The sequence below is a fragment of the Melospiza melodia genome, chromosome 1 (assembly GCF_035770615.1).
Source record: "Melospiza melodia melodia isolate bMelMel2 chromosome 1, bMelMel2.pri, whole genome shotgun sequence".
Taxonomy (NCBI): Eukaryota; Metazoa; Chordata; class Aves; order Passeriformes; family Passerellidae; genus Melospiza; species Melospiza melodia.
The window spans coordinates 91,352,859-91,380,790 of record NC_086194.1 but is presented as its reverse complement, the minus strand read 5'-3'; the positions used below and the strand labels follow the sequence as shown (position 1 = coordinate 91,380,790).

At 41.3% G+C, this 27,932-nt stretch overlaps 1 protein-coding gene across 2 annotated transcripts; it reads left to right on the top strand.

The window, feature by feature from the left end:
- Positions 1-26: 26 nt before the first annotated feature.
- SERPINB5 (serpin family B member 5) lies at positions 27-26,113 on the top strand. Of its 2 annotated transcripts, none has more exons than XM_063161970.1 (7): positions 27-170; positions 16,522-16,696; positions 19,211-19,348; positions 20,340-20,457; positions 21,726-21,868; positions 23,239-23,406; positions 24,617-26,113. In XM_063161970.1, the coding sequence occupies exons 2-7, from the start codon at positions 16,523-16,525 to the stop codon at positions 25,007-25,009; spliced, it is 1,134 nt and encodes a 377-aa protein (XP_063018040.1). In that variant the 5' UTR covers positions 27-170; position 16,522; the 3' UTR covers positions 25,010-26,113. The 2 variants fall into 2 exon arrangements, with proteins under 2 accessions (XP_063018040.1, XP_063018032.1); XM_063161962.1 differs by lacking the exon at positions 27-170 and adding an exon at positions 11,130-11,283.
- Positions 26,114-27,932: the final 1,819 nt, after the last annotated feature.

Here is a 27,932-nt window from a genome sequence, read left to right as displayed (position 1 = left end):
GCCCGCGGGGTGTTGGGGCTCGGGGGGGACTCTGGGGAGCATCCAGACCGATCCCACCTGGAGCGGGTGACACAGGAACGCACCTAGGCGGGGTTTGGAATCTCTCCACAGGGCAGCCCACGGCCTCCCTGGGCAGCCGCTGCCAGTGCTCTGCCGCCCTCCACGTTCAGGTGGGGCTACTTATGCTTCAGTTTATGGCCACTGCTCTCAGTCCTGTGGCTGGGCACCACCAAAAGCTGTCTGGCACCGTCCTCTTGGCACCTGCCTTGGGGATATTAATATGCATTCAATAAGATCCCCTCCCAGTCCTCTTTTCTCCGATTTAAACAGGTCCAGTCCTGTTTAATCAATCACGACAGAGTCATGGGCGGGTGTCACTCACCCGTGGGTTAGTGACGAAGGTCAGGTGACGGCGATGCTTACGGAGTGGGGAGGAGGAAGTGACTCAACACACCAGCAATTACAAACCAGTTCTGAAAGCCAACTTGCTGTGTGGATATAAGGACATCTGCTAAATAAGTGCCATATCTTCCCCTCTGGTTCATTAATTCCTTTAGGGCAAAAAATACATCTTTTAAACTATAATAAACCCCATTCTTCCAAGTACCTCCAAGTTACCACAGTGCAGCTTTGACTTAATAATTCCAGTGTAACTGTTTTGATTTTATTTTGTTATAAAAGGCCTCTGAACTTTTTGATACAGTAATCTGTGTAGTCTGTGCACAAGGGAAAAGGCACATCCACAGTTCCCCCTGTACCAGGGAAGGTCGTGGTGAATCTCTTCTTTAAGTCACCTGGTTGGCAGTTTATTTTGGTAAGTGTCCTCACGAGTTGGGGATGCTTTGGTTGATTTTTACACATGGTCAATAACAGGTGTTCGCCTTGGATCGACTGCAGATGTGTGAAGACGTGGTGTAGGAAAGACGAAGTCATGCAATCAGGCTTTGAGAAATGAGAGGGTAAAGAGAATTTACTACTAAAGACAACTAAAATTGGCCAAAGTGAAAGGAGAGATGGTAATTTCTAAAGGAACCTTAGAGCAGTGTGGTCATCAGGATTCAAGCATAGCATCAGTGGAGGGAGGGGCTCAAGAAAACTGGGTTAAATATTGTATTTCCATTTCTTTCTTATTCCATCTTCAAAGGATGAGGCAAAACCATGCCTTTCACTCATTCATGGTTGATTATGCCATCATGAAGCCTTTGGGGTACTTTTAACCTCCTTTTTATTTAAAACAGGCTACTTCCTTGGGGCATAATTTCCTTTTTGGCTTTACCTTCTCATTCTGCTTAGTGAAACTTAGTGAAGACTATTCTCAGATTCATTCCTGTTACTAGTAATTCTGTGTCATCTGTACCTATGATTTTTAATTCTTTAATGTTATATTTAGGTCTTAGACCAAGTTCTAAAACAATACATACCTCACAAGAGTGTAAGTATGCCTCCCCAGTCATACTGAACTGGCTTCCAGAAGAAACTGGAAAAAATTACTGGTTTCTGCAAATGTGATTAAAGAAAGTAAATCAGAAAAGGCACCTCTGTCATTTACAGATAACAGGCTAAATCTTGCACTCCTTACTTAAGTCTTACTCATACAATATTCCTGCTATAATTTGACTTTTTTGCCTGAGGAAAGACTAGATGAATGCTGAGTAATGACATCAAGATTATTTCTTGAGAAGCTAATGAAGTGTCATGTTAGGGGCATTACTTCCATTTGAGGGACAAGTAGAGTCACATTTTATCTAATACTTCCCAGTGCTGAAGTTCCTGTGTTACCATGTTCTAAGAACGATTGTGTACAACCAAATGTAATGAAAATAAAACATATTAAAGGTGTTAATATGGGTACCTACTGGCCTCAGCTAAGGCCATCCCATAACTGCCTGGGGCATTATTGCTCACATTGGTGTGGCATTACATGGCACAGGCGCTGATGATCTGTGTTTCCTAAGGCTGAGTCAGCTGTTGTGGAGAATGCTTCCTGCTGCCATGCCTTGGTTCGGAGGGAAGGGGCCCACACTGCTTGTTGCCTGGACACCTTGGGCCAAGAGCAGATGGATACATCAATAAAACAAGTCGTGCCTGCAGCACAGCCAGGTGTCGTGTCTATGATTCTCCTCGGCTGTGGCACCTGAGGGTTGGCTGGAGATGACTAATGTTACCTTCAGAGGGAGATTGGCATCAGCTAAATGATGTGAGAGCCATGCAGGTGAGGGCAGTCACTGCCTTAGAGACTTTACAGTGCAGACAGACAAGGCAGAGAAGGCAGGAAAATATAGCCTCAGTTTCCTGTATTTCTCTAGCTGAATGATGAAATCTTCCAGCATCATTTCATCTAGAAATTCTTCTAGATGAAATGATGCCGAGTCTGGTCAGATCAATCTGACCTGGGTAACAAAGGCTGTTCAGTAGCAACACTAGCAAGTAAAATTCAGGTTGTCCCAATTCCATTGCAGCACCTCGATCCAGTTTGGTGTACACATGGTGAGCTCATGCACTTGGGACAGGACCTGCAATGCGCTCGTGGTGCAGCTGGGTCCCTTCTTTGAACCACGCTGGGCTGAAAAGCAGGAGCACTTCAAGCCACCAGCTGTCTTTGGGAGCCTTTCTACCTGTTCCATAGTGCCTGGCCTGTGGGAGTCCTGCTGCTGTGGTATTCCCAGGTGGATGGCTGCCATACATAACCCCTCTAACAGCACTGAAACCACAGCAGCCTTGAGGAGGAGAGCTGTGTCCTAAGAGCTCTTATTCCTGAAGCACTCGGTGCTCTGGGTGCAGAGAAGGTGTTGTGCAGCTATGGAGCCTAGGAGGAAAAGAAATAAAGCTGTATCCACGATAAGAAGGACTGACACCAAAAAAAGCCATGTTACATTTATGGCATTAAAGACAAGAATGAGCTTTGGGGCAAGACTTGAAGCATTGGGTTTTGAGGATTTCATGGTCCTCCAACTCTACCTAGTCTGAGGTGGATGGTGACATTTCCTGCCATAGTACAATAACGGGTGTGGTTGTGCCTACCTGGAAAAGAAAACTTAAATTTGTCACTTTTGAGCTAAACTCTTCATATTTCTTAGTTATGGTAATTTTCACTCTACTTCTGGTTCAGTTTTTAAACTTGGAAATTCAAAATATGTAAATGCTTGAAGGCACACTGATTTCAAATCAGGTGTGCATATATACAAAATGTTGTTTTCTGGACTAAGTTAGTTTATTCCAGGCAATGGAATGACTTAGGATGTATATTCCTGTAGTTCTTATTGAGATTAATACAGCACACCATAGAAAATAGTCTATGACAATGATTGTAGGTATAACTCAGGGCATATTTTGAAGCTGTTCATTTAATCTTTTGACAGAGCATTTCTATTTCTAGAAATAGAAATGTTGCTCATTTCCTTAAGTTGTGAAATATACATTCCACTGCTCCTACTATGTTTTATGAATGACATTTAGCATAGTGAATTTCAGGACTTTTTTCCCTACTGTTACATGAGTACCAGCAGAAATTGTCATGAATAAAAATGAAATCTGAAACAGTATTTTTCTTAACTTTGCATATGTTATCTTCAAGGGCAATATTGCCCTCTATGAGCATAAGTCTGGAGATTTCTGAGGTTTTTCTTATCTTGAACTCAGCAAATAGGGACTCTCATGGGCATTCTATATAAGGACCAAGGGCAAACATTTCACCTAGGTCTTTTCTGCATAGCATTCTATTTGTTAGGTTTTGATAACTTGTTGAGATTGAATAGAATAAAATCTCTTTGATGATGGCTTTTTGTACAGTTGAGCAGATGTGGCCTCAGGGCTGTATTGGTTGACTCATTTTCATTTAAAATACACAATTTTGCCAGCTGGAAATTGCCAGCTCTTTTACACATATATGAGTTCAGGGATTTTGTGCTATGCATTATTGAGTTTGGTGCAGCAGCATTTCTTTTTGAAACGTTTTCATAGTCACAGGACTTAACAGCCTTATATAGCCCTATTCACCTCAGAGATTTTATTGTTAAAAGTTTAAAAAGTGCTCCCCAGCCAACGTTTCTTTGAGTTTAGAAATGTTCAGGTTTGGACTGTGCACTTTAGATTGCTTCATACTGCCTTCATTTAAAATTTTGATGACCTGTAGAATCATTGGAACAACTCCTTAGGATATTCTAGATGCTCTCATCAGCTGGGGGTTTGTTTTCATCACTGCCAGATTTTTCAAAAATATAAGCTGTAACCCAAAGAGAAATCATGGGTCTCATAAAATTGGTAGATCAGGTTCTACAACTGTGTTATGAAAGGGTTTGAGCCAGCTGGTTGTCACAGCATGTGTCTCACTGTCTTAAAAAAGACACAAATCTGTGAGTTGACCCAGATTTTCTTTCCCTGAGTGTCCTATGCAATAGAAAGTCTGTAGTGTTTACTGTTGCCAGAGTACCAGAAATCTGAATTTTGTTAGGCGGGGAGAAGCATAAAAGCAGTTCTGCTCCAGTAGGACCTTTTTAAAGTATTACCAGACTCCTCTAACAGATGACAGGGGAATAACTTTTGCCATTCCAATATACAGCAGAATAACTGAACCTGGCTGTTGCAAAACAGAGATTCATCTGCATGAGTAAGTTTTAAGACTGATGGGCTGCCTCTGATGCTTCCAGACTTAATTTTCATGCTGAATGGCTTTTCAAAGTGGCTTTTGCCTGTGTGACTGTAGAGAGCAGTGTTTCCAACATAACTGAATGGCTTGTGGCCTGAATGATTAAGGTGATGAAGGGAAGGAGAGGGGGTCTGGGACTAGACTAGCTGTGAGCTACTGCAGTGTAGTCTGCACTAGATTCCTGGGCTAGGATTTCCCTACTGGGTCCCTGTTTATTAATCCCTAAGCCTTTTAATTAGATATGGAAAAGGAGGAAAAAACTGGATAGAGAGGTCATTTAACTTTCTCTTGATCCAAGCCACTCTTAGCAGAATAATTTTCATTTTAAGCAGGAAGCTCTTGAAACCAGGCTATTATTCTACCATAACCTGTCTATAGTGCTTCCACATGTACAGTGCTTCCACACCTTTCAATACAATTGTCTCTAGGAAGTCCTGTTTTTACCCAAAACCCACTGAAGTCAGAAGCCACATTTGCAGTGGACTTTGAATGCTGGCCTCAGACAAATAGGGAAGTATTTGCATTACCGCAAGTAATTACATCTTTCCTCATTACATTTTTGTGTTATTACATTCAATGCCCTACTCTTCTTATATAAATGTTAATGTTATTGTGCTAGTAAGTTTATTAGCTTGTAATATACATGCAGTATCCTCTGAAGTTTTTCCATAGAGCTTAATGGGACCATTAGATCTTAGAAGGACTGAGGAAAATTACTTTTCAGTGGACTTCCTATTCCCTGGGTAAATGTAAGTGGGAAAGTAAGAAGGAAGAACTCTATTATCAAGTCCTAGAACTTTCTTTTGTAAAATATATAACTGAGTCTCACAGTTTACAGCATTTTTATACTTTCCCTATCGTGGGCTAATAAAATATTATTTTCTGCATGTTTTGTGGTGCAAGTCTTGCAGTCCTGGGTCAATGGTCATAGGAGCTGAATCAACTGACTATGGGAATAGCTGCCTCACTTTCATGGGCACTAGGTTTGCATTTTGCATTAGCTGGAGTCTTGAACTATTATTTGTAAATTTTAAAACCAGGAGCCAAGATGGGTTTGCAGGTATAACTTCTGTAGTTTACTGATTGCACAGACAACGTGCAGGGTGTGTTTCTCCAAGTTGTGCATAAGAATCCGCACGGTGTTTTGGTTGCCTTTCACCTGGAGAAGCAAGAATTAGCATGTTCTCCCCTTGTCTCAGCTGCATGCAGGGAAAAACAAAGACCTTCGTGCTACCCTGAAAACACACAAGAGGAGTAAATTCAGCCTGTGAAGTCACACCCATTTCCAGTGAAATATTCAGCAAATATTTATTCTAACCTTTTATTTTCCTTTAATGTGCATAAATTCAGACAGTGAACCTGCACTAAGCAAGCCTGGGAAAATATGTGTCTTCATCAAGATTATTCACCCAGAGTTAACTACTTGGATTACAGAAGAAAGTGACTCATCTACAGATGACAATGGATAATAAAAACAGGGGGGAAAATTCCCTAAGTCTCATTCCCCCTTCCTCTATACTGATAAGGAGGCACCTAAGGGAGTTGTACAAAAAAAACAGAGCTGGAAGAGAAGCTGTGTGTCAGTCCAGGTCTGCTTGGTGAGCAATGAAGGTCATGTAATTCCTTCCAGAATCTGCTGAATCTTGAGTTAAAGCTGGTTTGGTGTGTGAGGGAGGGAGCTGCTTGGTCCCTTTATTTCCTTTGGGAAAGATACTTCAGGTAATTTACCTTATGTCAGTGTGATCTCCTCCCTCTCTAGAGTTTCCACATTGACAAGAACAATCTTATCCACATACAAGTTTTATTTTGCTATTTGAAGGCAGATAATTCTAAAATTCATCATATGCTCCATTTGGAATTTACTAATGGATTATTATGCTGCCAATAATTCACTAGTGAGGTCTTCCACAAATCTATAATCAAGCACAAAAAATTGTGGATATGTAAGGAAAGCATTCCTAATAGCAGCACTCTTGTGGTTAAGTGATTTCAACTAAACACTTCAAACATTTGAAAATATCACTAAATAGACAAAAATACTGAGAAAACATAACAAATGTGAGTGTGTTTGCATTTTTTCTGGGACAGAAATAGGGCAGGTGATTTGAACCAGAGATTCAGCCTGGTGAAGGAAGCTGATGCAGTAACAATGGGCACTGGTGACAAAGAAAGAAGACTATTATGTTTGTCCCCATGAGATGGCACCCTGAACCAGCAGTGCATGCAGGGATGGGTTCAAAGTTGGGTTTTTTCATGTAAGGAATGGAACACAGGTGTTTTGGTGAGAAGTTATTAATCCAAAACATTGTCTCTCTGCTTTTGTTTCATGGAAGTTGATCTTTCTACAGTTCCAGAGTAATGTGTCAGAGTTTTTAAACTGGTTTACATATATTAATTTCCCCTTGTGTTTCAAGTTCCTAGTTATATTGCGAGGCTATTCCAAGTAGTCAGTCAAATCTGTGTTTTTATTAAGTTGATTTACACTAAGCATAATGCCAGGTGCTAAGTGCTGGGAGCAACACCTTTAGGGAAAGTAGTCAAATCTTCAACAACCTTATCTCAGCACACAGCATCATTAATTTCCTACTGAGCAAATTAAAGGCCTTGTTCTCACTGAAATCTGTCAGCTGTTTGGTTGCCTATTTAATTTTTTTCCTGATGAAACATTTTTTCCAATGAAACTTGCTCAGAAGAGTTCAGAAGAGCCTCACCAAAAAAAAAAGAAAAAACAAAAAAACCCAACACAAAAGTGAAAGCATTGAAGTATGAGCAATTAATTTCCTGTCTGTTACTATTAGAAGTATTAATTTCCTGTCTCTTACTATTAGAAGTGGCTACTATTAGAAGTAACCACTGGTGAGTAATACTTCTACATCATCAGAGATGTCTGAAGAAAACTATTCTGCTACCATACGTGTTGGTTTGTTGTGTTGCTATGTGACACCATCCTTTACACATATTGGTGAAGATGCCTCGGGAGGGAAAAAAAATAGGCTGTTTGTTGCTGTTCAGTTTATGTCTCTCTCAGTGGAAGCATGGTGTTATGCTTTGTTATTGTTGTGTTATTTTAATTTCAAATTAACTTGTGGTCGATGTGATATTTTACTCACATTTCTTATGAAATGAAAAGTACTTTGGCTATGGCTTATTCATGTTATTAAATAGTAATATAGACCCATGCTATGTGAAAAATATTAAAAGCTCTGCTGTGTATACTTGTTTACAGACACTGCAGTCTTTCTTACCCTTTGAATATTTCTAATTGTATTAAAGCTGTAGGCCGCTAAATCAAAACAAAAGTGTACAAATAACCTCCTACCACTGGTTTCCTTGCAAGATCCAAAGCTTATAGTGAAAGCTGTAACTCGATTAGAAGATCTTTCATGACTGAAGGCATAGAAAGAGTGCACCAGTTTTAGTCTATTCATTATTCAGTCCCACTTGTAGATGATTCCCCATGTGGTCTTCTAAGTATGTGGGCATTAATTGCAATCAGACATGCACTAACAGTTAGTGATTAGGGGGAAGGAAAAATAAGGACTACAGTGGATGCTTTGAACCTCTGAAACAATTGAAATAGTTCTTCATGCTGTATTGAACAGCAAGAGTATTCCCTCCCTGCAGCAAGAGTGGGGAGAAGGCAGCTGGTGTTTTTTCCTTTCCAGCAGCATGTAGGAACAGTGTTCCTAGGAGGGAGTGGCAGGGAGAGCCAGGAGAGAGAGGACTGAGAGCAGGCTGAGTAACAGGAGAGTCACCCGGTGGGTCGCATCCCTTCTGCAATGGAGTGTGTCAGTTCAGAGATGCAGGCACACAAATGTAACTGCTGGATCCTAGCATCCAGCAACATCTTTGGGTTTTTCCTTGAGACCTGGAAGAGTGAGGACAGTAGCTCATTTATTACTCTGCCAGTACACTGTAACTTGGCTGTGTTAAAGGCTTCACACTAAGATTCCGTGTTCCATGTCACATCCCCATTGTTTCTACCTTATTCTTTTTACCTATTTTTTGATAGGAGATGTCCAATTCACAGGGGACTTAAAAATAATTTTTATTTTTTCATAAGGAGAAATCCTGTTATTGGTTCTATTTTTTTTATTTTGGTGGTAGAAAAATAGGTCATAATAGGTGTGAGTTGAAAATACTTTGAGATTAAACTGAATACAACTGATTTAGTGAAAAGTAAATGAAGGACGTGGGGATGCTGATACAAGTAGTTGTTATTCAGTCAGACTGAGGAAGAGTGTTCGTGGACACACAAAGCTTTGCTTCTTGTGCTGTGCAGACTTCAACTACCTGAGATTCAGCATCTTCTTACTCTTCAAGTAAGTATTTTCTACTTTCACACATCTTCCTTGTTGGTCTGTAAGTAACAACCATAAATTCCTATAAATCTGAATAAGTAGCTAGCAGGAAGTCACTATAGTAATTTTAACACTGCTTTCAAGAGCAAGTGAGCCCAAACTGTCCATTCTTGGGGGAAGCAAAACTGCCTCATGAGTCACTCAGTTACCAAAGCCAGTGTACTTCTTCACTTGAAGCATAACAATTGCAGCAGTAATTACTAGTTTCATGGCACCATGATCAGAATTAATTAATTTCTCAGCACTAACTAGGTCAGACTGAAGGATTCTGTACTGCTACATGGTGCCAGATCTCAGCCATGGCTGAGCAGTTTCCCAGTGAGGTGTACCCCGTGATGTTTACACACCTCCATCTTGGCAATGCAGAGCCCTTTCCCTTTTCCACTGACCAGCCCTTTGAGGCACATACCTATATCTGTATTTCTTGCCTGTCAGTAAGAAGGAAATGGATCTGGTGAGTTGTGCTGTCTCTGTGAAGGCAGTCTGCCTGTTGTCCACCTCCCCACAGCTTATCCAGAAGCTCCCGAGCCACTTCACAGCGACTGTACTTGTTAGACCTGGGTCTTAAAAAAGGTTTGCTTCTGCAGAGATGGCAACACTTGGCTTTAGATTACCTGCAGACATCTGAGAAGAGTCTGGCAGCCAAAATTATTGTGTATTTTCATAAACATTTCCCTTACAGAAAGCTTAATTAGATACACAACAATGATGTTCCAGATGGCACAGTTTAGCCAGCTGGCCTGTATCTTATTTTAATTGCCTAAACATATCCACACCCTGTCTTTGTTATGAATTCAGTTATGGAAAAGGACATGAATTTTAAATTTGCTGTCTGGCAGTGACGGAAGGTGAACTCCATCTGCATCACAGAAAAAAAAAAAAAAATCATTTGGGTAATAAGAGCTTAGAAGTGTCTTGGAAGGAAACATGGGTAGGACCCAATCAGGATGCTGTGGTGTGGTCTGATTTATGCTCAAAGCAACACAGAAACATGTCATTCCAGAAGGAGATACCATCTCCCCAATTCCCACTGTCACCAAGGGAGTACCATGCTGGTGAAAATGCATCCTTTGGTGTCCTACCCCTTTCATTTGGGCAGCTGGGCACACCAGCACTTCAAACCTGAAAGCAGATTCAATTATCTTGCTTGTGCTTTTTGTAGTCTAAAAATATGCAGGGGCACCTGGGGTTACTGAGGTGTGAACTCGAGCTGTGCCTGTGGTGTGGGGCCATTTCCTCACGGGGACTGAGGGGCAGCCGTGGCCTGCCAGGGGTACTGGCACATCAGTCTGATGTCTCCGCTTTCCACTGTGGAGAGCTCAGCTGCCCAGCCAGGGAATTGTGTGGAGCAGGGGCAGGGCTTGGTAAGGGCAGCATATGTCTTTCAAATGATAGAAAATAGACCTGGTGGGCTGCACTGGCACCTCTCCCTGTCCCTTTCTTTTCCCACCCTGTCATGTTCATTGGTACTAAGGTGGGCTGTATTTACATGAACCCAGTGGTGCCCAATCTGGAAGTGAAGGGGTGGGATTTTCTGTTCCCTGCCACCTCTGGGCACAGCTGGCAGCAGGGAAGGCTGCTCCCTTGCAGAGGACCTGGCTGCTTATGGGAGGGAGCTTTGCTTTGCAGCAAGAAGATGTTTTCCTTTGAGCATTAACTCCAGTTTGACCTTGAGCTTTTTAGGCAGCCAAACACACACATATGCCTCGTGGGCAGAGTTAAGATACTGCCTTAACGCATATACAGATGCAAAGTGCCCAGCCACACACTTCTATGTGTTTTGGTTTTCTTCTGTGTCTCTTTTTCACAATTACAATTTTTCTGCAAATAGCAGTAATCCCAGTTGGAGTTTCTTGGAGAGCTGGTTTTGCTGAGAAGATCTTTATGTTGCTCATCAACTCCTGCATTCGCTTCTTCGTTCGTTCTTGTCTGCTGCCTTATGTACTGCACTTGCTGAAGGCAACACACAGGGCTGCTCTTTCCTGCCAGAGCTTGTTGTTGTCTTCAGTGGCTGGGCAGGCAAAGACAACTCTGGTGTGAATCATTTTGCTCCTCCAATGTAGGAGTTGCCATGAAGAATGATTAAGGGAGGGGGAAAAAAAGCGAGAGTGAGAGGGAGTGTGTGTGTGCACAAATTGAGGCTGGGAAAGTGGGAGTGGCGTCCATGAGTAGGCAAGTAACAGAGTCTTCTGCTCAGCAAGGTTTCTGCACGGGCAGCTGGTTCTTCGTGCTGTGCTCACTTCATTGATTCGTTTACCAGGATTATAGCCTTGCAAAGTAAGTACAGCTCTTTTCTTTCTCTGATACTTTAATTTATGCTGAGCTAATAGTTAACAAATCTTGGCTGTGAAGCATAATTGCATGGAGGGAGTGGGATAAGGAAATTTGTGCCAAAAATGTACATGTGGAATCAAAGAAGCTTTTTTGCCTTCCCAAACAACACTGTTTTGGTTTCATTTCAAAACTGCTGCAATTGCTATGCTAGGTTTCTTTCTTTTTGGAAAGATTCATTGGAAGAATGAATAAGATCCGGCAAGTGAGACAGAAAGGGCATTAGGAATTATTAAAATATGGTGGTTTATTGCAAATGGCTATTCCCATATTAGAAAAAGCGGGTTGTGTATGATGCCATGAAAATCCTTCATATGCCAAAGTATGATTTAGGTTGGTTTGTAAGCCCCCGCTAGAAAGGAATATTCCTCTCGTTTTCTGAAGAGGTGTGTACGCTCTGCTCTGTTTGCTCCGAGTTATTAACCAAGTGACTAATCCACACTTGTTTAAAGTGAAGGACAGGAGCTTAGGCCTAGTAATTACACATTTATTTTCAGTGTGACCATTGAGTTTGAACAGTTCATTGGCTATTGAAGTACAACAAAGCATGTTGCAGTGGCTTGTTTCTCTTTCTTTCCTGGAGTGACTTTCCGCGCTCTGTTGCTGACAGTGCTTTTTCCTCAACCGTATGAGATGCTCTGGTCCCACATCAGTCTGGTGTCTTGCACTCCTCAATGTCTGTTCAGACAAAATTTAGTCCTTGGTTTTTATCCAGGTAATTTGCCAGGTGGAGAGTTGTCATTTATGTAGAAGAAGGAAAGGCTCGGATAAATCTTTTATTTCCTTTGTATAGTATATGCTGAGTAAGAGCTTAAGTAGGGTAATGTTAAACTCTTGATCTAGTTTCAATATTAATGCCTCACTTGTGAAATTTGCATGTGGGTTATTTTATATAATTCATTCTCTTGGAATTGTGTTTGGACTGGAGAGACTGCAGCACTGGCACTCACAGCTCCTGAGATATAAACCAAATATATCCCCCAGGATTGGATAGCCAGCAATGTCTCTGCTTTATCTGCCACAGATGTCTTCTCCTGGAAAGACTGCTTAACCAAGAGAAGAATAAAATAAATATTTGGTTCTGCTTTATTGGATTATTCCTGCCATACAACTAACTTGACTTGTCAGACATTTGCACACAGATGTTGCTGTTCTTGTGATTATATTTTTGAATGGAAGTTATATTTAGATTTTCCCTTAGTAAGCAGATAGTAAAAAAAGCCTCCCTGTTGGTTTGGTTTGTTTTCTGGGGAGAGGGTATTTTGTAGTTGTTGTTGAATCCAAGAGTGACTAAGCAAAAATGGTGTCTTATACCAATAAACAAGTTTAAGTTGGATTTTTCTGAACTGGTTCTGTAGTCTTTCAGCTCCCTCCTGTATCTGAAAATGTTTCTTTCACACTGTGAGAGTTGCAGTTTTAAATAAAGTTGGGTGGATCGCAAGCTCCAAGTGCTTAGAAGATGCCCCAGTGCTGCAGGCCTTTCTGGAAATGCTGATAGTTTGCTTTCCTGGGAAAGGAGGCACCCAATGAGAATCCTTGCAGCAGGCCTTTTTAAAATTTCATTTTCAGTTTTTTGACTCCTCCCTGTTTGAGGGTTCCCTGTGATTACTGGCTCAGGAGCTATGTCTGATTTCTGAGACTGCTAATGGGCAGCTAATGGGCTTTCCTCTCACCGGGAGCCTCAGCCCTTCTCACCTGGCTGGAACTGGCTTTACTGGACTTGCAAGGCTTGGGGTGCTCAAGGCTTTAAAGAGATTTAAGATTTTTTAATTTTAATACTGTAAATTCTTTTCAGTAATATGAATCTTGTAAGGTCTTAAACATAATATAATAAATATAACATAATGTAATAGTTATTAATAAATGGAGAATAAAAAACAGACTGACCAGTTGAAAAAGATGGTGGAATAGAGATTATTCTTTGCTGCCCAGCCAATAATTCAAGGTCAAGGGTGCAACTGAGCTTTTTTCCCCAACAAAATGCCCCGATTGATCCTTATTTCAATGTTAGCATTGAAAAGAAGAAATTAGAATAGAGAGCTTTGCCACTACCAAACAATTTCCCTCTCCTCCAAAGAAGCTTTGAGAGAATCAGCAGTTACTGGATGAACAAAGGTACATAAAAGGTTCACAAAAAGGTTCCTGTTTTTCTCACTGAAAAGAAACATCGAAACTTTATAAAAAACCATCCAATGAATAAGTATAAGAGTTACTCATGAGGCCAGAGGAGTTTTTAAGCCATGGTACAGCTTTTAACTGGCATAAGGAAGAATAAATTAATTCAATTATGTAAAATTTCCTATTTTATTGTCTTACTCTGGATGTCTTGCAACCCAAGGAAGTGAAACACAAGTAGTGCATCTACATCTCAAAGTCAACATTAAGCCAGAAAGGAACAAGGGATACCTTTAATTAGGTATGATTTCATATTGATTTTTACCCTGTAAGGAATATCCAGAGGCCTGAATAGAATAATATCATGCCAGCTAATACTAAATAGTATACTCCATTAAAATTAAATTAAACTCCAAATTAAATGTTTTTTGGGTGTAGTGCATGACTCATGAGTTTTTTTGTATTATTTGTCTTTTTGAGGGTGGTTGATATTTACTGAATGACGCATTCTTGGTTCCCTAGGTAATTTTCCAGTTAGAAATACCTGTGAAGTTAGTACTTGCCCCAAATCTTCAATTTTGGGGGGTGGAGTGGGGTGGGGCAGAGAGAGAGAGAGACTGAGAATCAGACAGAGTATAGCAGTGTATTGTCTGTTCCTGTGAGAATGGTTGAGGTAATGGCAAAGATAAGGCAGGTAGCCTATGCAGGGGAATTTATTTGAGACATGCATGGGCACAAAATAGCACATTTGTGATGAGCAATTGCAAGGAGGCATTTAAAGGAATGATTTTATGTTTGCTTCTTTGCCCCGTTTTTCCAAGTTAGTCCCTGATCAGCATTCTCAGTCCTTCAGACTTGTTCTGTCTTTGGCCACTGTCCTGCCTAAAGCTCTCCTCCCTTAAGGTGTGTGCTGAGCCCATGGTTGCTGGCAAGCTCGACTTTTCTGCTAATTAGTTGCTCTCATGGCTGAGAAATGGTGTCTGCGTAAGCGAGGCGGGTGGTTGCGGTGCTGGGCTGGCACTGGGTCCTCTCCTACACCCATAAGATCTCTGAGATGTTTCCTGAACCCCGATGTGACATCAGCCCGATGCCTGCTGATGCTGTGAAATGGAATCTCCCATGGAAAATTCCTCTTTACCAAGCAGCTGCCAGAGCACTGGAAGGGAGACAAGTCCAGCCAGACCCATTCTGAATTCTGAGTCTGACAAAACCTCAGGATGTTGCAAACTCCTCTGAATTTTCATGTGGGGATAAGGTTCTCCAGTGAAATATATTCAGTGTTTGCTATCTTCAAGACAGATTCTTTTTCTTGTTTGATTTTTTTTTTTTTTTTTGTTGCCCCCAGTGGGAGTGGATTTGTTAGCAAACAGTTTGTTGCTAATACCAACAGTCAGAACATTTTGCAGGAGTGCAGGGCTGGTTAGGGGAGCTTTTCAAACTTGGACTTAAAAAGCCTTGGTTTAATGCCACTGTATCTTTTATTAAACTTGATTAAATGCAGTGCATTTCACTAACCTTTTATGCTGCATGTTTTAGCCCAAAACAAACTAGTTGTCAAGTAAAACAATTGCCCTACCTAACAGATCCAAGAACATGTATAAGTTAATTAAAATAAAAATAAAGACATTTATTTTGTAAAAGGCTTCTGTAGTCAAACAGGTCTTACGAGTAAATCAAAGTTCTTTCTCTATTGTGTCGCAGGCAAATTACGTGCCCATTCTGTTACTCCCACAAAAAATAGTTATAAAATTTATAACTACTGCAATTTATTTGGAAGTCATTACTACTGTCAAGTACCACAGCTGCTCTGAAGTGTCTCTGTACAATGGTGTCAGATGTTCAGCTTCATTTGGGCAGCATAACACATGCAAAAATTTCCATTTCCTTTCTGTCCCTGTCAATAGCTTTGATGGAGCCATTTAGCACTAGTTTTAACAGTTTCCTTTTTTTTAGGGATACATGGTACTGGGGGCATGGTACTGCCAAATTCACTATACCAAAGGGGTCATCTTCTGTGTGACTGCTGGTCTAAAGCCAGACTTGTGCTATTGACTGAAATTCTGGGGCTCATCCTTCTTGGCTTGAATCTACACAAATGTGCTCATACGAAAGTGCAACTTTGGGTATGTGAAAGCAGCCTGGAAGATGGGAATAGTCTCTGGCTTTCCCAGAGCATGGACAGTAGCAATTGTGCCTTGCCTTTCCTGACTGCACAGGTCATGTAACACCCCTGTGGTAACTGCAGTTACTGAGAGTGGTTAGGAAAATCTTTGAGTTAAAATGGTGCCAGTGATGGGTGGGCACACGGCAGAATTTTTTAGAAGGCCTCCTTTAAGTTTCTAAAATAATCTCAACATACAGGACCAGACAGTTTTCTGGAGACTTCTGGCAAGGCCGGGGATAATCAACCCCAAGAGGAGGGACGTGTACCAAAGCTAAAGGTTTAATGGACAATTAGCCATGAAGCAAGATGGAGAAGTTATGAGACCATTAAAGACCTGTCTGAGAGCCAGGAGATCCCAGAGCATAGGTGAATTACCTTCTGAGTCGGCACTTTTTAAGAGTATCAATTAAAAACAAATTAAATTCATATATGATCCAGTTTGACTCAGTGTGTGTGGGTCAGATTTTCTCAAGTGCTTCTGATAATACTGGCTCTTCATAACACATGGCATTGCCTGCTGTCACTTGAAGATGATGGCTATTACTGAACCTCTCCTCTCCTCTCCTCTCCTCTCCTCTCCTCTCCTCTCCTCTCCTCTCCTCTCCTCTCCTCTCCTCTCCTCTCCTCTCCTCTCCTCTCCTCTCCTCTCCTCTCCTCTCCTCTCCTCTCCTCTCCTCTCCTCTCCTCTCCTCTCCTCTCCTCTCCTCTCCTCTCCTCTCCTCTCCTCTCCTCTCCTCTCCTCTCCTCTCCTCTCCTCTCCTCTCCTCTCCTCTTCCATCCTGAAAGTCCAAGATGCCCAGACCAGATCCTGGTGCCAGCCTCTTTCAGTGCTCTGACCCAGCCCCACCACAGCAGGAACTGGAATTACAGACTGAGTCATCTCTCCTTTCTCTTTTCCATTTCAGGATGACAATGGATGCTCTGCAACTAGCAAACACGGCCTTTGCAGTTGATATGTTCAAAAAGCTATGTGAGAAGGACAAAACAGCCAACGTTATTTTTTCCCCACTATGCACCTCAACGTCTCTGGCTCTGGCATACAAAGCTACAAAAGGTGATACTGCAGAGCAGATGAAACAGGTAAGCTGTCAGCAGCCTGTTCTGTGGCTGCAAAGTTATATGGCTGTTGTAGGGCTCTTATTAACTCCTGTTAACGTTCTCCTGGATGTCTGGTTGCCTTGTAAGAAAGACTTCAAATCATCCATCTGAATTTCTTGAATAGTTCCACACTCCATGGCCCTGCACAACAAAAGGGTGAAACTCTGTCTTAGATCACTGCATGGATCTCTGTCCAGATCACTACATTTTCTAGATACCTGTTTTTTCATTATTCAAAAACGCTTAAGCTTTATATAATTGAAAATGATTTTGCCACTGCTGTCAGCAGCAAGTATTTGTAGCAGCCCTGTCACTGACTTTTCCCCTTTCTCCCACAATACTGTAAAGAGCAGATGGATAGAGTAGAAGGGGCACAATTTAGTCCATGTTTCTCCTTTCAAGCAGCTCATGGTGTTCAAGGGGTTTCCAGCATCGTGATCCAGCATGGCAGTCATGATTCAATCAGTTTATGTGGTGCAGGGAGTGAGCCCTCCAGCCTTGTCTGCTGCCTCTGTGTAAGCAGAGATTGAGCTGGATCCTTTTAATCCCAGTGAGGGTCCCCACAGTTTCTGCAGTTACCTAAAGGTTCATGAAATGCAAATTAATTATACATTTGTATGCTGATTATCACCTGGCTCTGAAAGACTCTCTGTATATTTGAATGTATTTTCCCTCCTTTGGAAATTCCTCTGTGTAGTTTCTCATTCACTGAAAGTACCCCTGAGCACAGTCTTCTGTGCTCCTACTTATGCCACAGATTACAGGAGTCTTGTGCTGTTCACAGAGCTGCACAGCAATATGTCCATGAAAGTCATAGAATCATGGAATTATTTCTGTGGGAAGGGATCTTAAATCTTCATGCTCCAGGCAGGAACATCTTCCACTAGAGCAGATTGCTCCAACCTGGCATTGCAGACTTTTGGGGATGGATCCTGTAAGCTCTGCACATTTTTCCAAACAGTATTAAAAAAAAAATTAAATTTAAATTTAAATGGTACCCTGAAGCTCCCTTACCATTTCAAAATTCAAGTGTTGTCTTTCTGGTGGGAAAGTTAAAAATATTACCCTGCCCTTATTTTGCTTTCACTTGTGTCTGCAATTTGCTTTGAACCATTCCATAATAACAAGTTAACCTGCACCTCCTCAAGTGGAGCTCTGTTACACAAGCGCACTTGTGTTTCATATTTCTCTAGTGGTATTTAAAAAGTGCTGACTACAGATGCTAAGGAGAGCTTGGTATGCTTTTAAGTGTAATATCTCCTATTTTCCATGTCTCCTGTAGCTTCTGCTTTCCCCTGAGTTTGTGCTTGGGTTTTAAATACTAGGTACAAAAGGAGCCAGATTGGCAGCTGTACTCTGGAACATTGGTTAACAAACTTGTGCCAAAAATTCTTTCAGGTAGAGAAGCTGCAGTAGCTTTCTCCTCCAACCTAGTTCCCAGGCACAGAAGCTTCCTGCACCTAACATGCAAAGAGATAAAACTGTTGGAGAAGTTGAGAAAGTTGTTTCTAAGGAGATGGAGTTGGCTATGACAGCTGTGCTGCTGCTGTAATGGGAGTTTATTTCCTTCTGCTCCCACTCACCAAGGAGAGGGGAGGTTATGGAAGGGTGATTATGGCAGAGCAGCAATTTTGTCTGTGAAGATGTGATGGGTTCTGGGAGAAAGAGCAGTAGTGATGTACAAAAGGAAAAGAAGGTCACAAGTGCCTGCTGTGCTTCATAAGGCAATTTGAGGCAGTGAGGAGGGTGGACAGGCTTCCTTTAATGAAACAGCCACCATCAAAGAGCCTGTAATAAGTAGGCATCAAAAGTTGAATTCATATTTATAGGGTTATTTTCAAACAAAGGCATCATTATCCCAGTGTTTCGTAGAACTGGACTTGTTGTTCCCAGGAGTTGGGAGGTAGCCATGTGTGGGTCAGCAGCCCTGCCCATGCTTGGACTCTGCCTACAAAACCAAACACAGTTATCTTTATCTGATCAGTTTTTGCTGAAATGTCATGTGATGTCACGTATTAGTCACAGCAGTCAGAAAACTTGATGATCTGTCAAGAATTTTTAAAGGTATAGCCCAGTTCTGGAAAGGAGATTATCTGGCACCCTCTCACAAGCTCTGTCCTAAAAGCTTCAGGATTTTGGGTGGGAATGTAAGTTTGACAAAAGCATTATGACTCCATACTGTGGAGTTTTAGTTCAATAAGTTATATCAGCAGCATGAACAGCTCTATTGGTTTCTTTGGATTGCTCATAGGAAAGAAATGCATTTGGTGAAAGTTCTGGTAGGATCAGGTTTTTAGATTTATGTGAGCATGTCAAATACAGAAATGATTTTTGAGTAACAAAAGTGAGAGGCTCTGTCATTAGCTTAAATACAAAAAGCAACAGCTCTGGTCACAAACTAACATTTTTTGCTTAGCTGTTAGGAATGTTTAGAAAATAATAATAATAATAATAATAATAATAGATGCTTAGTGTTTTATCATTTTAACTTAACAGGTGCTCCATTTACAAGATGTCAAAGATGTTTCTTTTGGGTTTCAAACAATAACTTCAGATGTTTCCAAACTCAGCTCTTTCTTTGCACTGAAAATGGTTAAACGGCTCTTTGTAGACAAGTCTCTCAATCCTACCACGGTAAGTACTGCAGGAAAACCCTGGTGTTATGAATTACTTGGCCATCATGTGGATGGATTATGGTGTCAGACTGCAATGTTATTTAAAATTAATTCTTGTACTTTTGGTTGTTGGTTGACTGGACTCAAATGATAAACAGCATAATGTTGCCTGCTGCCATAAAGGTTTGTGGGAGGATAGATGAGTCTGCTGCTTGACCCCAAGCTGTGCAACTCTTACAACACTTTTAATTCTTTCATTACCATGCTCTAGGTCAGTAGCAAGTTTGGTTTTGAATGCAACATAACTTCTATGCCACATCAAAGTCTTTGCATTGCAAGTATGAGTGAAAATGAGTATAAAAAAACAATGGTGGTGCAAGTGTATGTCCAGTGCACACACCCAAGTGATTATTGCAAAAGCTTCAGTGAAGCTTTGAGAAGGCAGAAGCCTGACTATTGAAGCAACAGAAGTGAAGAAGGTGGTGTTTGGCCTTTTAACTTATGAACTTTGCAAAAAACTGACAAGATACTCTGTGTGTTGGGTTTCCCCCTCCCCAAAATTGTCTCTGAGTAGAGTGCCAAGCAAGGACAACATCAGCCTGAGAGAGGTGTTTCAGAAAACTCAACAAGCTGCAGTGGTGCTGTGATCAGATCACCTGCAGTTCAGCCTGTGCTGCAGCAAGCCAGGACCCCGGGCAATGAGTGTCTTCCCTGGTGAGGACAGATGTGATGGGAGCAGACTGTGGCCTCTGTCTCAGTCTTGCTCAGGCCTGGACTGAAGGTTGTTCTATGCTGTAAACTGGCAACATGGTCACTGCTGCAATATCAAAGTTGCTGTACTGCTGATGTAGCACCGCTGGGCTGAAAACTTTGGGAGGGATGCACTGGATGCATCACTGTCTGTCCTTCTTGTCTCTTGCAGTTATTTAATACCTTTCCTCAAACAAAAATGAACTCCTGAACTACCCAATGGAACTTAACTAAGGTAACTGGTTACTTGTGTCTTTCAGGACTTTGTCAACTCCACAAAGAGACCTTTTCCTTCTGAACTGGAATTAGTGGAGTTCAAAGAAAAAACTGAGGAAACCCGAGAAAAGATCAACAAATCCCTTTCAGAGCTGACTGATGGTGGGTACAGCTTAACCTTGGGAATGCTGTTTGCCTCTTTGGAGAAAGATCTTTATCCTTGTGACACCTCTTTAGGAGTAAATACATAGTGAAAGAAGACTAGGCCTACTATTTGGATTCATGAGGATTAGCAGCACTGACTTCATTTCTGCAGCGCTTCTGAAGGTGGAAGTGTGAGATTGACCTTGAATTAGCCTTGGGGAAAGCTGCTCACATTTGACTGCAGCAGGATGGGCTGGGAGAATGACAGGTCCTGGCTGTGGAGCATCACAACATGAAAAACCAAAACATCTAACCCTCTAATTCCTTTAAAACCTTCATTGTAATGGGAAGTACTCGTTGGACTCTGAGTTTCAGGCTGTTAATTACTGTCTCAGCTGCTTTTGCCAGCAAGGGTGCCACAAGCAGGTGTGGGTGTCTCATTTGCCACCTTGTGGAAGCCCTGGCAGAGGTGGCCCTGGGGTTGGTTGCCACCTGTTGCCCTCGTGTGGTGCAAATATGGAAAGCCAACAAATTCTCTGGTGGTAGCTCAATGCATCACTTCCATGCAAGCTTACAAACTTTCCTCTGCCACCATCTTATCTGTGAATATGGAAACACCACGCACGAGTCTGCTCCTTCCCAGGCTGGCACAGGTGCCCATGGGGGAGTACCTGGCCTTGCCTGGGCAGCTCCAACACAGGACTTGCCTTCCCAGTGCTCTCAATTCAGGGTCATTTATGGCAGTGCTTGAACCAGTCTAAAACAGAGAGAATGGGTCATGGAATTTATATCCTCTTTTGAACTTTGTAGTGGTATTTGGATATTAACTGTAATCAAAGCAGCATATTTTTTTTGTTATTCTGGTTATTTTATTCTTGTGTATCAGTCTAGAAAAGAGTAGCTGCTAATTTGAAGCTGCCCTTCAAGTCTTGCTCTCCAAATGAGAAAGTATTTTTTCCACTTAAACCTGTTGAATTTCACTGAAAACTCAGCACCTTCTTTAAGGTACTGAACAAAAGCAGGAGATGTAGTTTTTATTACATCTAATATAAACCAACAAAGCATGTCATTTAGATCTGCCTTGAACCCAAGCCCCACATCAAAAATTAAGCTGCAATTTTAAGTAAGTTCTCCTTTTTGTAATTTTCCATTAGAAAGAAAATCTTTTATCTGTGAGATGCAGGACACAAATGTGCTTAGTTCAGTGAAATGTTACCATATTCACTTAAAGCAATTGATATATTGCTAATGTATTGTATTAACAATCATCTTAAATCTGTTCACAGGAAAAATGGAGAATGTTTTGAATGAGGATAATGTAAGTGACCAGACCCAGATCCTTTTAGTTAATGCTGCTTACTTTGTCACAAACTGGATGAAGAAGTTCCCAGAGGCAGAGATCAAAGAATGTCCTTTTAAAGTCAACAAGGTAAGTTCTGGGAAAAAAAAAAAAAAAAAGTAAAAAAAAAAGTACTGTTTTCTCTCACGAAAATGCAAACTTTGAGCTAAGGAAGTCCCAATAAGAGGAAATGAGAAATATGTATTGTTATGGCATTCTTAGACTCTATCTAATCTTACCCAGTGTTTCAAGGGTCCCAGATTGTCCTGGGAGTATGTTAAGACAACATGAGCTGAGTACAAGTGGTCAGAAGCAGCTGTTGCCTGCAAGGAGATGCAAATTCTCTTTTTCCAAGAGATTGGAAGGTTGCAGATACCAGAGGCTGCATCCAAAATCCAGCAGAGGTGAAGCACATTGCATTTCTTGAGCTGGTGAAATGTGTACAGTTGTGTCACCTCTTTGATTACATCCCTTAGGTGCCTGGCCCTGTGTTTTCCTCTTCAGAGATGTCATCCCATCATTCTCCCTCTTTCCAGTCAGGCTCAGGGCTGCAGCTCCCTGCATGTCAGTCCTGCTGGGCCATGAGGTCCATGTGGGAGCAGCACCTGTGGCTGGTGCATTCAGGACTCTGTGACCAGTGATGAATATTGTAGTCAGAAAACTTACAAGACATAAAACTGCACAACGTTTGTGAGATAAAGAGATTTTATTCCAAATATACACTGACACACACATAGAGATGCATAAGCAAAGTTGGACTTTCAGGTTCTCTGAAAATATTCATAAATTACCTCATCAGCCAATAGTTCCAGGTAAAAAGTTTTTTCAATCACACAATCAACACTAAAATTTTTAAGTGAAACATCTCAAGATTTTTTTCCCTAAAGTAACATTTTTCTGCTGAATTTGAATTTGAACACTTTCATGTGGACGGAACTGTTTTAAAGTCTTCCCTAGAAAATAAAGTGTTTTGTTTTGTTCTGTTTGATTTCATTCAAAAGCAAAGACTTAGAGATTTAGGTAAGCCTGAAATTTCTTCTGATGCTGTTTCTACTCCTGAACCAAAATGTCAATTATTGGAATGAACAGCTTGACCTTCACTATTGAGCAGTGCTCAGTGCTTGACACTTGCTAGCATTGCAACACCCTGTAGAGAGTGTAGTTGGTTTTACTCAGTGAAAAGGCATGAAGGGCTACCAATATTAGATAAATTTCTCTTTTAAGGCACATCCCCCATATATTGCTATTGTATTAAGTAGAATTCTGTTCCACTTTTCTTTGGAAAGCTGCCTACTGTAAAAAGCCAACTCTAGCTGCTGCTTTCATTACCTGTGAAAGCCAACAAATTCTCTGGTGGTAACTCAATGTATCCCTTCCATGCAAGCTTACAAACTTTTCTCTGTCACTGTCTTATCTCTGAATTAAAACTAATGATAGATTGTTTCCTCTGTGTTTTGCAGACTGAAACTAAGCCAGTGCAGATGATGAATCTGGAAGCTACTTTTTGCCTGGGCTATGTAAAAGATTTAAATGTTGCCATCCTTGAGCTCCCATGCCTTAACAAACATATAAGCATGCTCATTCTCCTGCCCAAAGAGATTGAGGATGAGACCACTGGCTTGGAGAAGGTGAGAGAAAAAAATAGAATTGCTGTGATACTTACCTTGGAAACAGCCCATATAATGCCATAGGTTTATGGAAGGTTTTTGTTATTTAGAAGCAATGCATGAGGAAGCACAAATTAACTTTCCTGTGAATTTACCATCTCATTCTGCTTCTCTGTTCCTCCTTTCATATTTGTGGCATCATCATTTTCACTGTGTCCAGTGGGAGGTAGTATGTGAGGTTTTGCTTGAGATAGGGAATGCACAGAAAACAGTGTTAAGTGCAGAAGGTGCCTTTTTTTCTGGTATCTTTATTGTTTTTCATGTGTACATGATTTATTTTACTAAGGTCTTATACTTCTCCAAGTTTTAATTTTGAGCAGAGATGCCTGCAAATGAGCCATTTGTAATTACCAATTGCACATGAATATGAAAATGAATACGGCATTTCTTAAAGATCAACAATTTCTTATGTCATTTCTCTATGAAAATTTTATGACACGTTTTCACCCCTATTCAAAGTTTATTAAGGACTAAGTAATTAATAATATTAATTAATAGTAAAGTTATTTAAGGATTAAAAGACTGATGATCACTTAAGTCTCCTTTGTAATTTGCTGCAACTGGCCACAAATTTTAAAGGCAGGAAGCATCTGTCTTTGCAGCTGTAAGATGCTTTTATATGTTGGAGTAAATTACAGAACACACCTATCATAAAATGCAAGTGAGGCCTTTCGTGATACCAATTTGTTGTGGGCCCACATTCTGCCTCCTCCCTTTCCAGTTTAAAAAATTTTGCTTGAACAGCTGCATGTTTGATTGAGATCAGACTCTGGGTTTGGATTTTGTATCCCAAATACCAGCAATTTCAGTACTCCTTAGAGTCAGGAATAAAGACTTTTGGATCTCTGCCAGTTGGCCAGGTGTAACCTGGGTAGGGACTGTCTTCCTCAGGTTCCTTCATATGGCTGCTGAGGTGATTGCTTATCAAAAGCTTGCCAGAGCATGCACATGCAGAAGAATTGCTCCAGAGGCCTGTCCTATGGATTAAATCATACTTGAATCAATATAACTGGGAGTATGCTATGGTTGTGAATTCGAAAACAAAAATTGTCTTTGGACTTTATTTTTTGGAGGTTTGATAGGAGTGAGAAGTTCAGGAATGGTCTTTTTTTTTTCTTCTTTACTTTCCTCAGGCTGCTCACTAATTTCCTTTGTTCATTCATGTTTTCAGCTGGAAAATGCACTGACCCCTGAGACATTATTACAGTGGACGAATCCCAGCATGATGGCCAACACCAAAGTGAATGTATTTCTTCCAAAGTTTAATGTGGAAGGTGACTATGACCTGAAGCCCCTTCTGGAAAGCCTGGGAATGACAAATATCTTCAATGAAAGCGCATCAGATTTCTCTGAGATGTGTGAGACAAAAGGTGTGGTTGTGTCAAAGGTCATCCATAAAGTCTCCTTGGAAGTCAACGAACAAGGTGGTGACTCCCGAGAGGTACCTGGATATCGGATTCTGCAGCACAAAGATGAATTTAAAGCTGACCATCCATTTATCTTTTTGTTTAGACACAACAAAACTCGCAACGTGATTCTTTCAGGCCGATTCTGTTCTCCTTAAGCGGGGTGTGTTCATTACAAAAAAAGCACAATTATATTTGTGGTGGTGCACACTCCTGTAAAGCTTTTCTTCCTGACTATCACCTTTGAAAGGAAATCTAAGAGGTTCATATATTGGCTGAATAATACAATGTACTCTACATATGCAGCAGAAGTAGTTTCTCTCCTTTTGTTTCCTCCCCTTTAGCGGAATAATTTCCACTGTGAAGAACACACCATATTTTATTGAGAAGTATCCCAGCTTCAGCAACAAGAACATTTTGTTCCTCTGTGACACTTCTTTCCCCAAATGAAGTGAGAGCCTGATTTAAGATAGCTCAGGAGCTGGAAGGGGCTCTAGGAGGAAGAGCTGCGTTCCTACTCCCTGGTGAAACCTCTCTCGCTTGTGACTCACACTCTCTGGATTCCTAATACCTAAAAGGGGAAATATGGACGTGTGGTATGATCTCCCTCTGTACCTGGCCACACTCTGGTGGTCCAAGGTGCCTTACCAGACCCTGCCAGCACCCACTGAAGAAGTGGACAAGTTCTGCAGCATAGCTACAACAGTTCAGGCTGGCATCGGGATTTGCATCTGTGAAACAGCAGCCACACTGAGGCCTATGGACACCAGAGGCAAAAGCCATGGGGACAGTATGTGTCCCCAGAAGACTCTTCAGCATGAAGCTCCCAGACTGGGGAGGTTGAACTCTGCTGTGTGGCCTTTTTTGATTCATTCCCTTCAGACATGGAAGTTGGGACAAGAGGAATCTTGTTGTATATATCCTCAGGAAAAGAACATTATGCAAATCAAGGATAGAACACACTTGGATTAATACTGGAAGTGCCACACTTCTCATGCACAGATTATCTGCCATTTCTAGCTCTGGATTCAGCATTAAGGAAATTCCTTACAGTTATTCAATGTCTAAGGCATGAGAAAGAAATAAGGACTTCAACTTGACTGAAATTAACATTGTAATTACTAGTCTTAAAATTCCACAAGAGATTATGGTAATCAGATTTCATTTCTATCCAAAGACTGCCTGCTGCATATGTTCAGTACTTGTTTGCCTAAATACTGTTCAGAATAAAGCACTATAAAACCTGTGTCAAATGTACAATACCTCCAGTGTCAGTCTGTGTGCTCATTGACAATATCAGTGTTCACGCCTGACTTCCAATAAATTACAGGAATGGATATAAGCAGATTCACTTAGGCCACAAAGTCAAAATAACAAAAAAAGCAACTAAGTGAATGTCTGGATTGCCCTTCTGATACACATGATGATAGTTCCCAATCAGGACTTGTTACTAGGTGGTAAGGATACATGCAGAATTCAATTATGTATCCTCAAAAGAAGGAAGGATTCTAGTTGAGAAATCCTCTTGGTGCCTCAGGTCTGAAGGAAACTGGAAAGAGATCTCTAAATGAGAACACACAACAACTCCTAATATGCATACTTTCAATATCAGAGCACTGTTTATTGTGAATTTAGAGACAGGAGATCTGTTTTGATTCTTGAACTTAACAACCCATGAGTGTCACTCGTGTGCCAGGGTTGGGGCAGGAACAGCGAGAGGCAGGATTGTAGCAAAGGCCAAGAAGGCTTCATTCTAAAGAACCACACAGTTTTTATAGAGTGGTACAATCGATTCTATTCTATTGGCTAACTAACAGAAGCATCTTTCTCACACGCTGTCTTTGAGAGGAACAGAAAAATAAAGTAGAAAAACACTGCCTGTTTATTGTTTATAGTCAACAAGTTATCACATCTTTCCAGCTCCCTAAAATTTCTCACAAGCCGCCTTGAGAAACGCTTGCTGTTTCTCTCTCTCTGTCCCATGGCATCCACACATGAGAAGCCTTTAGTCACAATAATTCAGTAGTTTTCTCAGAGGACCTTTAATGGTTTCTAAGACATTTTAGTGCCAGAGGGTTAACTGGGGTCTTTGGCCCATATCTTTGAGGGTACTGAGGAGACTAACTTGGATCAAAAACAATGGGAGGTGAGACCCTGTGGATCTCTGGGGGTCTTTGTTGATATGCATCAGATGTTTAGACACAAGGATAGGGGTCAGAAAAATAAACAATACAATTTATGTGAGCCCATCCTGTCTGACAAGGACTTAGCTGCAAAATCTTTACTGGCTCAATTTCAGTGATACCTGAAAGACTGGTAATGATTGATACACCCCAGCATTGTCTGATCTGCTCTGGAGGCTGGGATTAGGTGTATCCAGGGCTATTGTCACTGTGGCTTCTACTGGTTCTCCTGTAGGAGGTGGATCAGGACATTTTGCACGGGGTTGGTGACTAAGCAGCTGCACAGGCAGTCCATGCATAGCGGAGAGGGACTGTACACTTTGTGCTTGGGCACTGACTCTTTGTCAGGGGGTTCCAGTTGCCCAGCAGGCCATTTCACACTTGCTGCTACAGCTCTGCTGCTCTGCTAGACTGATGAAAACCTCTGGCAGATTGTCCCAACCTTCTTTTCCTTCCTGGATGAGATTTCCTAAAGGAGAAAAACTCAGACATTGCTTTCTCATTTTTTTTAGGTTCTGAAAACATTCCAGTTCAGGAGCAAGTCTTAATTTAATGTAAGCTGTAGTCTGTTTAAATGCTGATCCGAGGATTTGGCGTATCCCCACAAATTTATGACACCATTCTTCTCCTTGTGATAGCTTGGCCAGGAACGGTTATCCCATGAAAGCAGAGAGGAACACTGCTTCAGGGTGGGGCCCATCTTTCTCCATTTGCTGACTAATTCCAAGGTATCCCAGCCTGTGCAAGGCAAGCAGATGTTGGAGATACAAAGCTGTCTTGGCCCACACAAAGCAAACTCAATTATTGGTTATTTGTGAAGAGGGTGGCTTGCTCATGAAAACCTCAGGTTCATTTTTCGCTTCTGCCTCTTCTCGCTGCCAGTCCCAATGTGAAGCTT

Excerpts from the sequence above, each read along its gene's own strand:
- SERPINB5 (XM_063161970.1), top strand. The coding sequence starts at position 16,523 with ATGACAATGGATGCTCTGCAACTAGCAAACACGGCCTTTGCAGTTGAT. Across the intron at positions 16,697-19,210 it reads CTGCAGAGCAGATGAAACAG|GTGCTCCATTTACAAGATGT; the intron begins GTAAGCTGTCAG and ends TTAACTTAACAG. Across the intron at positions 23,407-24,616 it reads AGACCACTGGCTTGGAGAAG|CTGGAAAATGCACTGACCCC; the intron begins GTGAGAGAAAAA and ends TCATGTTTTCAG.